This window comes from Stigmatopora argus, chromosome 4 (genome assembly GCF_051989625.1).
Source record: "Stigmatopora argus isolate UIUO_Sarg chromosome 4, RoL_Sarg_1.0, whole genome shotgun sequence".
In the NCBI taxonomy this organism is placed as follows: Eukaryota; Metazoa; Chordata; class Actinopteri; order Syngnathiformes; family Syngnathidae; genus Stigmatopora; species Stigmatopora argus.
This window is the reverse complement of record NC_135390.1, coordinates 9431064-9447204: the sequence shown is the minus strand read 5'-3', so window position 1 is coordinate 9447204 and position 16141 is coordinate 9431064. Positions and strand designations below refer to the sequence as shown.

Below are 16141 nucleotides of genomic sequence, written 5' to 3'. Positions count from 1 at the left end.
GGGTGCTGCATACTTGAAGGATTCACTTACCTCTTGATGACTGACACATGCAGGAAGCTGAAGCTTTGTAAAGTAACAGATCGTCGTTTCCTGGGATGAATATATAGATCTTATGTCACTTGTCACATTAGTGTGTGTGTCAAGCGTATATGATCTTAGCAAAAAGGTGTCAGTGTTTAAAGTGACAACCAGCATTGTTATAAATCAATTAAGTGGTCAATGTTGGTCATGTTACACTGCTTGAGGAATGCATTGCGAGACACACAAAATTGTATATGTGTGGGCAGTGTTCCCTCTAAGCTGCGCGCGTGCGCAATTGCGCACTACTCTCGTCTTCTCTGCGCAGCAGCAATCATATGGCGCGCAGTAAAAAAAAAAAAAATCGGATTTTTTTTTTTTTTTTTTTTTTTTTTTTTTATTTTTTTTTTTTTTTTTTTTTTTTTTTTACCCCTTTCCCCATGATGGCGCCGTTTAAGCGGTAGCCAGTGGCAGTAGCTCTGTCCACTTATGTTTTTCGTGTTTTACAGCATGTTTGACATGAAAAATTAGAGGGAACATTGACATGCACCTGCTTGTGGCAGGTGTGATACTGGTGTGCCCATAGCGAGCAATGATGATGTCGTGACCGGATGATTCGCCTAAAGACGTTTCGCCGACGGACGTTTGACAGACGGACAGGTCGCCGAATGGACGTTCCGTTCGGCGACCTGCCCGTCTGTCAAACGTCCGTCGGCGAAACGTCTTTAGGCGAATCATCCGAGTACCGATGATGTCGCTCACACTGGTACTCGGTGCGCTCAGGGAGGTTGACTTTCTGCTCAGACCAACGAAAAATTAGAGGGAACATTGTGTGTGGGGGTGTCCCAGTCGTCCAGATGAGAGTTATTAACTCTCCCCATGCCCTCTGTGGATGCTTAGGAATCCACAGGCTTGTGCGGAATATTTTTGCACGCACCCCCATGCAGATGTTGGGTATAGTATTTGGCCTATAAAGAGCTGTCATCTCTGAAGTTGAGTCATTCCTTGTACTTGGGGTCACAGATGTAGCACATCCCCTTGAAGGGCGAGTCTGTAATAACGTGATGGAACACAAATGTAATGACACAGTAGACCTAATTATTAAAATTCCTTTGTGCCATACTTTGACAGGAGCACTGAGCTCACCTTCATAATTTAATGTTGTCCAAAACAAAAGTCAGTGGATGTAGTTTAATACAGAACAAAAAAAATTATGCTTGTATTCATGCCATTTGAGTGTGCATTTTTATGTTGTGCGATGAATCTGCTTCGAGTTTAATCATTTTGGAATGATAATGAAATGTCTTTATCAGCTAAAAAGTATTGTTCTTGGTGTTAGTTTTTGTTGGAAAACAAATACATACCGTATTTTAAGAGGCTTTAAAATCATTTTCTAATATTTTAAACAGTTTTATGCATAAGATAGGTCAATATATGGGGTGTTGTCCTGGTTGATAATATCTGTGTAGATTTGTATTAAATTGCAGTCATTCGTGTTGACAAGTGAACTGTTCTGTAAAAGGTAGATTTTGAAATTGGTCACGGTCTGATGTCACACAGTGCTTTATAATGCAAGTGATTGGCCGCTGGGTTCAAGTTCAGGTCAGTCCATCTGTGTAGAGTTTGCATGTTCTCCTGCGTGGGTTTCCTCCGGGTACTCCGGTTTCCTCCCACATTCCAAAAACATGCATGGTAGGCTGATTGGACACTCTAAATTGCCCTTGTTTGTGAGTGTGCATGGTTGTTTGTCTCCTTGTGCCCTGCGATCGGCTGGCCACCGATTCAAGATGTCCCCCTCCTCTGGCCCGGAGTCAGCTGGGATAGGCTCTAGCACCCCCTGCAACCCTAATGAGGATAAAGTGGTTCAGAAAATGAGATGAGATGCGAAGAATGTATAGCATTATTTGATGCTTTGCCCAAGGACTGACTTGGATTGATTGTCATTTAACGTGTAGATCAACTTAGTGTAGTGTAGGTGCTGCTGTGCAATGTACAATCAGTAATAAATATGGCGAAATGTGTTGTACAAGATGCTCTTTATTATATTCCAATAGCTCTCGAATAATGTTATAATAATACACTTAATGTATTATCGGTCAAACAATTTTCTACCTCAACCTAACACTGTGACACAGTGTCTCATTAATGGTGTAATGTTGTATAAATTTTCTTTACAATATGTAGATCACCAATATAATTTGCCTCAGGCATCATTCTGATAAAAATATGGAACATGAAAATATGAAAGCTATGATGTGGATTAGCTACATTTTGAGGAATATTTTGGCATTTTGCATTTCTAAATATTTTTTGAGCATTGACATGAACAACATGTCGTTTTAAGGCTAATTAAAAAAGCTTTCTGTGGATGTTTTTCATCCGCTGAATTACGTAGGTCCATGCTGCCAACAGATGCTTGAGTCGAAAGGAAAAAATAGCAACTTTAAAGATGAACTGCCCCTTTCAAATCAGACCTCTGTGACGTCTTCACTTTGACCGACCCGTGCCCATTTGCCCTCTTTGGATCTTCACCGCCTGGTTCTTCTCTTCCAGCCTTACTAATGCGTTCCATATAGATGGCCTCCCATCTCCACGGCCCCACGGGGCTGATTTTTGAAGCCTGCTTGCTGTCATTTTCACAAGCGTATGTCAGGCCTGATGTCCAGTGCAAGACTCGCGTGCGTGCATGTACAACACTGTTGTGTAGTTTTGTGATGACCGCATTCTACCATGTGTTTTGGGTTAGAGGACATGGTGCTGATTTACGAACATTTTAATGTGAGTCTTGTCATCACTACAAACTGGATCTTCTACTCATATAATTGCACAAAATGAGCTGGTTAATTGGGTCTTTCCTGTCTCATTAATGGACACTAGGGTACCATGAGTCCCTTAGAAATGAACACATTTGACATCTTTTGTCTTAATTCTCCTAAAGTTTTTTTGTTTTTGTTCTCCACAGCTGTCTGTTGGTTTGCGGTTTTCAGTCCAAAGGCTCGAAGATGCAGGACCAAAGATTAGCTTCGACTTACAGATCCACAGGTGACCCATTTTGAAAACTATCCCATTAGAGGTACCGTATTTTGCCGTTTTATATACCCGGGTATATTGAATGATTTTTGCTTTTTTGAGCCTCCCGTTTGTGCGCCATTTAATATACCGCGGCCGTTTAATATATATTATATATTAAACAGCAACTCGGCTTTTTTGGCAAGATTTGTATGGTGTTCATGGGGGCATAATTATAGATACTTAAGTTCATTAAAATTCCAAGTCAGACTTTATTCAGCTGTAAGTAGTTTTAACCTGAGCAGTAAGTAGTTTTAGTCTGCAAAACGTTGATGCACCCCGTCACGGCATAAAGAGTGCGTAGTGGATTGTACCTTCCCGTTTGTGCGCCATTTAATATACCCCTGCCGTTTAATATACCCGGGTATGTTAAATGGGGGGAATATAATAAACAGCAAAATATGGTAGATTAAAACTCAGGCGTGGACTTTGAAATATTAATTACGAGCTGTTTGGGACTGAGCTCAAATATATTGTAACGTTTCAATGTTCAATGTGTTTGGCTTTTGTGTCAATTGATGTCCTCTTTTATTACATGCACACTTTTCACTATTGCACAGGTGCATGTCAGAGAATGTCAATAGTTCAATCATTAACAAACAATGACAGAGTAAATTTATCATCCAAGACATTCCTGTCACTTGCGTTAGACCTCAGTTTCACAACATGGAGAGGGTGCTGTGTTTTATTCCCTTGACACCCACTGTGAATCTTCACCCCCACCCACCCACATTCCCCCTCCAATACAGCTCCAACAAAGACAACCCTGAAAGCAACCCAGTCAGCCTGAATCTGGCCATCGTTGCTAAAGCTCAAATTGATTTACGAGGGTGAGTCCTGGTATTTTTTTTCATCTCTGACATAAATATGATCTGCTTTTATGTTTTGGGATTGTGGAACATTTTTTGTCTTCTTTTGTTTTTGCTCTGCCACAATAAAATGTGCGTGATTAAATTTTAAAAAATTACATCAACTATAATCATGTGCACATGGGTTAATTGTGTGCCCTCGGCATGCACAGTGATACGCATACAAATATGCAGACACAAAAAGTATTTTTCGTCTGTTGTAATGGAAAAATGTAATAGTAATAAGAGTTGTCAGCTGCCATCAAGCATCATTCAAAGGTTCCAGTTCGTGTTGTCAAAAGTGGTTGCCATGCAAAAAACAAAAATAGTTTTTCTTTTCTTTTTTAACATGAATGCAAGGCAGTTAGATTTAAACCATTAGACCAAGGGTGTCATACTCAGGTTGGTTCGCGGGCCGCTTTAACGTCAACTTGATTTCACGTGGGCCGGACCATTTTAGATATGATATTTAGATTTATTTTTTAATAAATGGATTAAAAGAACTGGATTAAAATCCCTGAACATTCAGTTTTTAATAGATCTAAAACAATGTTTATTTTAGCTTTTTTTATATATATTTTTTTAGATTTTACAAAATGATTTTTGAACTAAAAACACAGAAAAAAATGGATTAAAAAATTACAATTGTTGATTTAAAAGGGAAAATCAGGAAATTTAATATACATCTATACTCTTCATTTGAATTTGATCCTAAAACAGAAAGTCGGCACTCATGATTTACTTTCCCGGGCCACACAAAATGATGCGGTGGGCCAGATTTGGCCCCCGGGCCGCCACTTTGACACCTGTGCATTAGACCATCAGTGACACTTAATCAATGGTGACTGATATTTGTGAAAAAGTTACATTACTATGCGTACCTGCCAGGTTAAAGTATGTGTACTGTCTCACCAAGTTTCGTTCAGATCGCATACATGTTAAACATTTTGGCAACATTTTAAATGTAACATGGAAGATGCTATTTAACATATGCTGAGCTGTTTATACTTCTGTCAAATAAGTTTCAATCAAGGTGTAATTTGCAGTGTTTATATGAGCTCCAAATAGCTGTTTCATGAAAATCCAGAATTCCTTCTGATTGAAAAAGAACTGAACGTAAACAATTCAGGTACTGGTTAGATTTTTCTTTGGGGGGGGGGTTTCGTTCTCACAAAACCCCTGACGAGATTTTTCCTCCCAGTTTTAACAAGCATTGCAGGGTTTGTAAATAAATTATTTTGACATGGAAGTATCATCCACCTTGTAACAAACGATGGTATCAAGTAAACATTTTGCACTTGATTGTAGCGTTTGAGCACTTTCAGGGGACACGACTATGTCTGAAACTTGACGGGCTGGCTTTACTTCTCCCCATTCGGGAGCCTTATCAAATCTATTTTTAATTTTATTTTAATCATGCAAATTTGGCTGACTTGTTAACAACACTCTTTTCTTTGACACAACCAAATAATTTATATTTTAAATAATTCATTCCTGTTGACTATACACTTTCTGTGTCTCCATTCGACAAATTACATGTATTTTCTGTGGTTATCAGATGATCATTTTTGCTATCACCAGTAACTTTCTGGGCTGATTGAAATGAAATAAAAAAAAAAGAATAATACACATTGTAAAAACATTTAAAAACCTGCATTTTAAAGGTTGAACTACTCTGGAACAAAGCTGAAACCAATATTACGCTCCAATGGGCGAACCTAATCTAATAAGATCTTTTCTCCATTGTCGCCACAGGGTGTCTCACCCCTCTCAGGTGGTGTTACCATTTCCACGCTGGGAACCCAAAGAGAAGCCTGTCAAGGAAGATGATGTGGGTCCACAGGTCACGCACATCTATGAGGTAACCTGCACTCACTCAGTCTGCAATAAGAGTGGAACGTACAATCTTAAGTAAAAAAAAATGACAGAAAAAAAAATGAATTAAAACAATATGTGACGTGCAATTACTGTTATGGGGACAAGTAGATTAGAAAGGCGAGCATGATGGTTCAAACTAGCATAATTACAGGAAAAACAAGGTCAAAATGAGGTAGATATAGAAGGAGGGGGTATGGCAGACAAACTGGCGACATTTTACAATGCTTGTGTGTGTCTGTGAGTGTGTGTGTGTGTGTGTGTGTGTGTGTGTGTCCATGTGCTATACATGTGATGTCTTTGGGTCTTAAAGGGGCCACTGCTTCATTGAACTAGAGTGCTGCAGTGTCTGGCCTTTCCTGCAGCTGATAATGATTTTTCATCGGCGGTACTTTTTTTCCCGCTTGGCAGCTGCTTCTACTTAAGGAGGACATTTTGTTTCCTTTTTTTGGGGGGGTGGTACTGGGTTTGGGGGAGCGGTGGGGTCATTGCACCCTAATTCCTGCCCCGCAGCACCAAGATCATGTCCTGTTTGGATGACTTGCCTCACTGTTAATGACCGCGAGTGTTTCTATGAGAGAATGTGTGAGTGAATGGGAAGGTGGCTTTTTTTGAATTGATGGTTCGTTTAAGCTCCCAATTTACTCCTCTGCATCTCGTGCCAAACTAGAGTTGAAGTTGTAGATGAGTCTTGTCTCTGTGTCCAATCCCCAATGAGGAAAGGCCTATTAGTGTTGCAGCCCTGGAGCCAGAAACCCAGGTGGCCAGTGTCATCACGCCACAGTTATGATAACCCAATTATAGCATATAGTCACTTGAGGCCCAGAGCAATAAAACTGCTCACTTCTCGACCACTTCTTACATCTCCAGCTCCATAACGCCGGTCCCAGTAGTATTGGGGAAGCCGAGGTTGAGGTCGGCTGGCCTTCCCGCTTCCGTGATGAGAACCTGCTGTATGCAATGGAGATTAAAACTGATGGACCAATAAGCTGTCGGACGAATAGCAGCCTCAACCCACTCGGACTTCAGGTAAGAAAAAGTATGGACATGAGTATAGAAATATAGAAACTATTGAATATCAAAATATTCAGTGTATTATACTGTACCAATCTGGTGTTTAACGAAAACTGTATTTGAACTTTGAAGTACTGTTGCTTCATAATTCTCCAATAATAATTAAACATTATTGCTTAAATTTCATGTTGCCAAAAGCTCAAGAAATGCTATACTATGCATACATTTGTGCCATAAGATAAGAGTTTCCAGTAGTTCATTCCGTGAATACAATTTAATTAATGTATCACACATTTAATGCTTTCTAGTGAAGCAAAAATGCAACAAATATCTGATCCAAGCAAATTAAATTTTTTAAAAGTTACTTGTTTTTCAAGAAATGCACTTGAATTATGAAAACATAAAGCAAAAACCAGTTAGAACTGACACTACAATGAGGCCTTGCCTGATATATAAAAATTACTTGATCAAATCCAGCAATCACGCAACCATGAGCCGCAATTGGCCCCTGTGCCACAAGTTTGAAATCCTTGCATTATATAACTATAAATAAAACATTGCTAATAAATAGCAATGCATTGAAAGGATTTATATAATTAAACATTATGGAAGGTAAATGCCTCAAACTATTGGCAAAACATGAATACAATCAACCCACTATGCACTGCTACGAGATGGTTATCTCGCCATCTATTGCTTTAGGATTTTCACCCAGTAGTTTAGAAAATGTCCAACCAGGTGTTCTGTCTGCTCTGTGTCTTCTGTGCCAGCTGGCTCTTAGAGAGTATTTTGCTTGTTAGCAGAAATTACACCTGAAGTATTTTCCAATGCAAAGTGATAGCATCTGCAGTGCAAGCCGCAAAGAAAATGTGCACAATTAAGTTTGCACGTGAAGAATAATGGACATGAACCGAGATGGGAACAGTGCGTGTGAGACTTCATTGGCATTGTCAAAAATTGATTTTAGCTTGGCCGAGTGGTTAGCGCGTCGGCCTCACTGTCCTAGGGTCGAGGGATCGATCCTAGGTCGCTTCTCACTTTGTGGAGTTTGCATGTTTGCCTCGGGCTTGTGTGGGTTTTCTCCCGGTACTCCAGTTTCCTCCCAAATCCCAAAAACATGCAGGCTGGTTGAACACTAAATTGTCCCCTATGAGTGTGAGCGTAAATGGTTGGTCGTCTTCTTGTGCCCTGCAATTTCAGGGTATCCCCTGCCTGGTGTTCGTAGTTAGCTAGGATATGCTACAACAGGGGTGTCAAACTCGGGTTGGTTCGCGGGCCGCATTAACGTCAACGCCATTTCATTTGGGCCAGACCTTTTTTTTATAAATTGATTAAAAGCCCTGAATATTCAGTTTTTTATAGATCTAAAACAATGTTCATTTTAACTTTTTTTATATGTTTTTAGATTTTACAAAATGATCTTTGAACTAAAAACACAGAAAAAATGGATTAAAAAAATATTTATTATTGATTTAAAAGGGGGGAAATCAGGAAATTTAATATACATCTATACTCTTCATTTTAATTTGATCCTAAAACAGAAAGTCGGCACTCATGATTTACTTTCCCGGGCCACACAAAATGATGCAGCGGGCCAGATTTGACCCACGGGCCGCCACTTTGACACATGTGGGCTACAACATCCCCACCCCCGCAACCCTTGTGAGGATAAGCGGTTCAGAAAGTGGATTGTTTTTTAGCTTAGTTAAATAATTTTTAGCCACAGTAAGCAGGACCTTCTATAAATCCTCTGTAGATTTCAAACCTTCAAGATACACCAGAACTTTTGGGATTCTTGAGGAACACCAGCACCCCCCTTCGCCGGCACAAGCGGTCCACCAGCACCGCCCACGGTCACGACGGTAAAACACTGGTAAGAAACACTCAACATGGTGCAACTTAGCCAGAATGTTGATCAAAATGCTCCTGAGGAATTCACAGGTGTGTCTTCCACAGAACTGTACAAATATCTCCTGCCTGATAATCAAATGTATTGTGGGCCATCTGGATCGCGGCCAGAGTGCTGTCATTAAGGTCCGGTCGAGAATGTGGGCACATACCTTCCTACAGGTCAGTGTCTGGTTCCACATCTTTGCTCCATTAACCCTTTGTTTATCTGCTAGGACTAGCTTAGCTGCGTAACTAAACTAGAAAGGTTGAAGTAACATCCGTGACCTTTGCCATGCAACTCGTAAACGTGTCAGCTCACCCTTTGCCTTGATTGTTGGTCAAATAACTTGCATATTTGTCATGCAGCGACGTAACGACCCCTACATTCTCAACTCCTCTGTGTCCTTCACGGTCCTGGCCATGCCTTATCGGGTCCAGCCCCCCACACTACCTCATCGTACCATCTCGGTAAGAAGGAAGATTTTGATTACCTTTAAATCTTATTTTGAAACTATAGGATCAGGCCATTTTGTGTGGAGTTTGCCTATTCCCGAAGGGTCAGACTACACACGACAAATATAGATTATGTTGTTTACCTGATTACATGGGGATGGTTGTCTGTCTGTTTTATGGCTAGTAATCAGTTTGTAACACGCCTCTGCAAACAAATTAAACATATTTTAATTTGACGCCACAAGTCTGAAAACTCGTGTTTCACCGATACGATTTTTTGGCTTCCCATACCAATTCTGACACTGGTACCAATAATGTACCGATACCAGCGGGAACAAATCTATTAATATTAAACTACTGCTTACTCAATTCTGTAATATTATCTGTATGAAATGGTTTGGTTAGACACTGCTTAACTCATTGTCTGCCATTGATAATTGAATGAATTTGCTGCTCCGACTTCAAATGTATTCTACAAGTGATGAACTCATTTGAATATACAGTAGAAAGATGATTGGACGTCTATCGTCATAGAGGGAAGGGCAAACAAGTGCGCATTTTTTACAGCGGTGTGCATAGCTGGCAGCCATTCTAGGTCGCGCGACCAGCAGTTGGGAACTAAATCTCGGACATATTGGCCAGCATTGCCACATTATTTTCTAGTACTCGTCGATACCGATGAAATCATTTTGGTGCCATATCTGTTGGTGCAACTTTTCTGAAAACTGCTTCTCTAATGAAAGATCTATTTACTCTATTATCATATTCTACAGTTTTCATGCAATTCAACGTGAAGCATTAAAGTCTTTACAGGAATAAAGGGAAAAAAATCCTCCCCCTTTTAATCACTTATTGGCCTTCAAAGCAGATCAAGTATTTTCAGAGTAACATGAAACATAATGTTGCCACCAACAGAAATACAGTGATACAGTACATCCCTCAGTCAATGCAACAGTGAGACAGACAGGCTCACCACCCGTCCACCCCAGTGCCTCAAACGCACAATTGAAATAAATCAACGCACCTCTAACCTTTCAAAGTTCAATTGAAAACTTGTTTTTTTGGCAGGAAGAAAAATGGCTCCATAATTCAGAATTTGTATGAAACGCCAGCACAGCGGTAGTAGTTATTACATCTGGCTCACAGTTATGCGTTTTGGGGTCTCAAATAACAAATCCAGCTTTTTTTGTTTGAGGACAGCAACATTGTTGCAACCTGATGTCCGTATATCAGACAGTAATCCATCACATTATCTATATACATACCGTATTTTCACGACGATACGGCGCATCGTATTTTTAGCCGCAGTGTCAATAACGAGAGCTATTTCTGTATTTACACACACAAAGGACGCACCGTTTTTATAGACGCAGCCAGGCATGGCAAAACATACACCAGCTTAAACATACACGCTACACTCACACGCTAAAAACACGTTTTTAAAAAAGCAACGGAAGCAAAACTGAGTTTGGTTGTACTTTATTTAGCCATTTTACAATGTACTCACGTCATCTTCACCCACAAATCCATCAAAGCCCTCATTTTCTGTGTCCGAATTGAACAATTGTCCAAATGAGTCATCGAAAACGCTGAGTTTTATACATTCGTCCAGGCGGCCACAATCCATTCGCAAATAGTAGCTAGCTAGTAGCTAGCATAACTTTTCCAACGCTGCTTTCCATGCTTCGTAAAGCTGTGTTGATGTTGATGTATACAGGCCACAATCCATTGGGTGAATTGACAAAAGAACTACATATCCCAGCAGTGACTGCGCAGTACTTTTTCTACGGGGAAAATAGTAGAGTCGGGGGCTGCTTGCCGTAGTTGTGAGAGCTGTAGAGGATGGTGTACCCTATCGACTGATTTATTTTATTTTATCGTGATAACAATTTTAGTATTGGTCCATATATATAAATGATTGTGTTGAATGTGTCCCTTGTAGATGGGCACACCAGTGTTATGGGGGACACCAGAAGTTTCCTTTGCCGTTCCACTGTGGGTCATCATCTTAGCAATACTGCTGGGGCTGCTGGTGCTCGCCGTGCTGACGCTTGCCATGTGGAAGGTTCTGATTTAAGACTTTTCCCAACACGGTCAGTATCACATGACAATCACAATGCTAAAAGATGGTTAATTTTGTGCTTCAGTGTGGTTTCTTTGACCGGGCAAGGCCACCGGCCGGTGACAACATCTCTGACCAAGAGCAGCTGACTTCGTATCAAACGGGGGATGCCTAAAAGAAACACGGAACAGATCCTATGAAGGAGAGACATTGGGTTTAAGAGGAACGTGCACCTTCTAATGAAAACAAATCCCAACTGAGATCTGGACTTGTTGGACCTTGTGCCTCTTGTGGACGGACGAACTGGCCTGTGAGTGGTGGCTGGCTGCAGTTTCCATCAGGAGAGGACCAAAGATGCTCAGCTCAAATCGAAGCACACTTCAGTGAAATGTGTTTTGGGGATTGTTTGTCTGTGGTGAATAAGAGCCACAAAACAACTATGTGGGCGAAAAGAAATGTTCCATGCATTACACCAGGGGTGGCCAAGTCCAGTCCTCGAGAGCCCCTATCCAGTCTTTTTTCCATGTCTCCCTCCACCAACACATCTGAATCAAATAATCGGGATCGGTATGAAGCTTCTGGACAGCTTTCTGATGAGTTGATCATTTGATTCAGGTGTGGTAGAGGAGGGAGATGTGGGGCTCTCAAGGACTCGACTTGGCCATCCCTGTTTGACACAAACTTGGGTTAAATTGGGATGAGAGAGGCTTAATCCATTCTTATGTTAATGTGATTTTAAACACTCCCTGGCACAATATTAGGTACAACTGCACAATGTATTCTACGTAATGAGTACTGTAAACCCCTGCTCATTCAGGAGGCCCAGGGGAACAAGATTTAAAAAAACATAATATAGTATAATTAGGCAGCCCGGTGGAACGAGTGGTCAGCGCGTCGGCCGCCGTCAAAGCTCTGGGGTCCTGGGTTCAAATCCAGGTCACGTCCATCTGTGAGGAGTTTGCATGTTCTCCCCAGGCCTGCGTGGGTTTCCTCTGGGTACTCTAGTTTCCTCCCACGTTCCAAAAAAATGCATGGTAGGCTATGAGTGTGAGCGTAAAATCCGTTTCCTTGTTCAATTTATCCAATTTAGGGTGTCTCCCGCAAATACGTCTCCTTGTTCAATTTATCCAATTTAGGTTGTCCCCCGCCTGCTGCCGATTTCTGGCTGCCATAGACACCAGAAATCCCCCCGGCCTTTGTAAGGATTAGCGGTACAGAAAATGAATAACTGAATAATTATAATTTCAGTAAAGTATAATTGGCCATATTGATACTTTAAACACGATGTATATACGGCTTGCACATAAATTGGGGGGGAAATTAGGCATGCACGTATGAGACATTCGCAACATTTGCAACATATTACCATTCCACCATTTGTTAATAGTTGACTTGGACAGGTTCATGCTCATACATAACCTGATTGTGGACAATCTTTTCCCTTTTAAATTAAAAAAAACAGTAGGAAGACGTTTTTTTTTTATTATAAAGAGAGCACTTGTATTGGATGTTATTAGATTGTGCAGGTGAGCCTAATATTGTGACTGATCCATGTTTGTGTTGATGTGTGTGCAGGCACTGAAAATACATTACAGAACAAGACATTGGCCTAAGCCAATGTCTTGTTCTGTATTATGTCACACACAAACAAACATTAACATGAGGGCACAAAGAAAATGTGTATTTATGAATGTACGTGCAATATTTTGACATTGCGTGATACTGAAGATTGTTTACACTGGCATTATTTTATCAGAGCTTAATGTGTATATGTATATACTGTAAGTGATTTGGGAGTACGATTTTAGTTTTGAAATTCAACAAGAACAGTTCTCCAGACAGGTTTGTGTAACACCAAATAATATGAGATGCAAATAAGTTATATATTAAAAGAAAATATCTTTTAAGGTTTCACTTTCAAGTAACATTCTGCCTCATTAACTGAAGATTTTTACTTTTATTTTTTATATTGGACCTCAACTGTAACTCCTGCAAAAAACAATACAACAACTTAACATGCTAAAACTTTTTTTTAAGTTGGATATTTTTTTACAGTCTTGAGTGCCATGCAAAGTGTCATACACTGTAATCAGCACCCAAAATAGAATAGAATAGCATTGTCTCTATCCAATGAGTAAATATTCATTTAAATGCGCAACTTCTGCTGGAATATGAAGAGCAGGTAAAAATATCCAGACAGTGAAAAAAAGTATTCACTGTGATAATCTAATCTTCTCTGTCCTTTTTGTGTCCTATTTGTTTTCTAATTATTATCCAGTTGACCTCCACAACCTTATGGATAAACAGCTTTTCACTCCGACACTTCAGAGGAAGAACTATTGCTCCCCTTGGCGGTAAGAAGAATGAATTGCACACCATAAAACGAGGATGAACAATGATTTTTTTGCATCCAATGACATTGGTCAATATCAAAATATAGTTACAGAAGGCCAGTGTGTTTATGGGATTATAGTCTTAAACACATATATTATTATGAGCCATGATAACATTATAAGAATCAAATTACATGTGGTATTTCCTTTATATTTCTTTAAATACGTAATTGAGGCAAATTTGACCAAAATGCTTGTTTGAAAACTAACAACGAACCAGGCAGAAAATACATGATTTTACACAGGAATTTAAATAACTGTTTAGCGAATAGACGTAATCTTCAGTATTATTTTCAACAACAGACAAAGGTAAAAAGAGAAAAAATCCTGCCTCTGGCCCAAAGTGAGCTGGGATACACATACGCATATAAAATCTAAATGTAATCCCTGCGTGCACCTTACAAACTAAGGAGAGTGATTTTAAATGTGTAATGAAGAAAGTGTTCGCCTGTCCTGTAAATCTGTAAACTTCATACATGAAACATACATACACATACAATACATACTGAAAATTTATGGAGTTGCTGCTGTTTTCAGTCTGTTTTAGTGATGCGGCTTGTCTTCTACTCTGATGGAAAGAGTGCGCCCCTTAGCGGATAATCCATGAATTGCAGCGAATTAAAAATATTAATTCTATGTCTTTTATGCATTTTTTCCACTTTCAAATTATCCTGCGGGCCTGATCGAACCTCCCTGGGGGCCGGTTCCGGCCCGCGGGCCGTATGTTTGACACCCCTGCTTTAGCCAAATGAATCCCAATTGAAAAAGCATATCCAAGTATGTAACCTTAGAAGTCAAAAACAAACACTGAAGTGCATGTCACCGCAATGTTCATAATGTGCAATATTGTATCTTAAAGTATTAAAGCCCAACCAAAAAGTATTTACAGTACGTTATTATGAAAACAATGTATTTGTTTTGAAGTATTAATGCCCAACCTAAAAGTATTTGCAGCCCCAGCCCCCTGACTAATGCACTCTATGATGAAAACGATGTCTTTTTTTGTGTCTATGTGTAATAGGCGTGGCCGAGGGGTGGCTGACGTCAGAGTTCAAAAGACCGCCGAAAAATGGCGGATGAGCCGGAGGCTGGTCGCGTTGGACTGCTGAGCGGCTCAGAATTGACGATTTCCCGAAGAAAGACCCGACAAACTTCTTCCAGGACAATGCAGCGCGTTCGGTACTTTGTCTTTTGGGGATTTCGTAGCCCCAGTTCTCATTTCAAGAGTGCTTTTTGACGGGAACGTGCTTCATTGGCGTGATGTAGCCCCGACGTGGATGCAAACACAAATGTTTGCTAGTAAGTTGGCTACATTGCTTCACCTATTGCTCTTAATGTTTAAAAAGAAACCCTTCCATTGTGTGTTTCAGTCCCTCAACGAGGACAGACTGCTGGGAAACATCAAGAATGTGGCCATAACGGCCAAAAAGGAGCAGTTTGTCGGCAAAGTGAGTCTTTTTTTAATAGCTTCTAATTCCTCTACCCGTGTAATTGGATTGGATAACTTTATTATTCCCGTATTCGGGAAATTTTGTTGTCACAGTAATGTTTAGATATCAGCGACCAGTGTTCACGGCTTTCCTAAATTAGCTTGTTTAGCATCATGATACACTCCAATTTTGAATGAAGACACTTTAACTGGGTTGGCGTTGATTTTTAATAGCAAGATCCTGTGTGGGTAACTCACACTCACACTAGTGCCATCAAGTGGAGGTGTAAGGAATAAACAGTACACTTCTAGAATACGTATATACCTTTACCCTTCCCTTTCCTAAAGGAAGACTTCAGGGCTTGGACCTTTTGATTTTTAATTGTGGTTTTGACAAAACCTAAGCGAGACATTCATTCAACCGTAGCGCAGGGGTCATTTTTGACTCGTTTAAACAACCATTTTTCCTCCGTCTAAGAGCTTTGTGAGACGTTTTTTTTTTGATTGAATGGGAGTCATTTGTGCATCAAAATGGTTAAATAAGCAATGACATAATCATGCTGTGGTGTTTTGCAGAGGTTTAAAGCCACGGAGATGGTGGAAGCTGTCCAAATCTACAAGACCAAAGAAGTCGTGTATGATGTAAGACCTGTTTTTCAGGTTATTTGATGTATTATTTTCATGTCTACTAAAAATACTCTATTTTGCTTCTCTTCAAGGTCCACTCAAGTTTACCAAATCAACGCTAAAGAAAGGTGACTTTGGAGCGTGGCACAGCCTTTGACACCCCCTATCCAGTATGTTTTCCATATCCCCCACCACATCTGAAAAGAGAGATGGGTCCTTCTGATGTAGGTAAAACCTAACTTAGTGTTTTTTTGGTCAAATTTTTGACCTAACTGGCCCCAGTCTATTTTTTTTTAATGTTGGACTTAGTCTATTGTGCCATGACCCCCTTTGTTCTCTCCAGTGTCAATAAGAGCTTCATCAATGGAGGGAAACACCACCTCATCTTTAAATGCTGGAAGACCTATGTGAACTTCTCAATAACCCAATTTTGTGAAAAAATAAAATCCTTGAAATATACACA

At 40.1% G+C, this 16141-nt stretch overlaps 1 protein-coding gene and 1 long non-coding RNA gene across 2 annotated transcripts in view; both read left to right on the top strand.

Annotated features, from left to right (window-relative positions):
• The window catches only part of itga8 (integrin, alpha 8), a 48742-nt gene extending 35588 nt beyond the window's left edge, over positions 1 to 13154 (top strand). The window contains exons 22-30 of the mRNA XM_077597697.1: positions 2981 to 3060; positions 3837 to 3917; positions 5691 to 5796; positions 6681 to 6839; positions 8581 to 8697; positions 8781 to 8894; positions 9081 to 9182; positions 11110 to 11232; positions 11315 to 13154. Coding sequence (XP_077453823.1) covers positions 2981 to 3060; positions 3837 to 3917; positions 5691 to 5796; positions 6681 to 6839; positions 8581 to 8697; positions 8781 to 8894; positions 9081 to 9182; positions 11110 to 11232; positions 11315 to 11404 — 972 coding nt within the window. The 3' untranslated portion in view covers positions 11405 to 13154. The remainder of the gene's footprint in view (positions 1 to 2980; positions 3061 to 3836; positions 3918 to 5690; positions 5797 to 6680; positions 6840 to 8580; positions 8698 to 8780; positions 8895 to 9080; positions 9183 to 11109; positions 11233 to 11314) is intronic.
• Positions 13155 to 14679: 1525 nt separating this feature from the next.
• On the top strand, positions 14680 to 16137 carry LOC144072926 (uncharacterized). Its single transcript, XR_013299966.1, has 5 exons — positions 14680 to 14801; positions 14993 to 15070; positions 15628 to 15693; positions 15771 to 15902; positions 16022 to 16137. It is a non-coding gene; the product is annotated as an uncharacterized LOC144072926 (long non-coding RNA).
• The last annotated feature ends 4 nt before the right edge of the window (positions 16138 to 16141 follow it).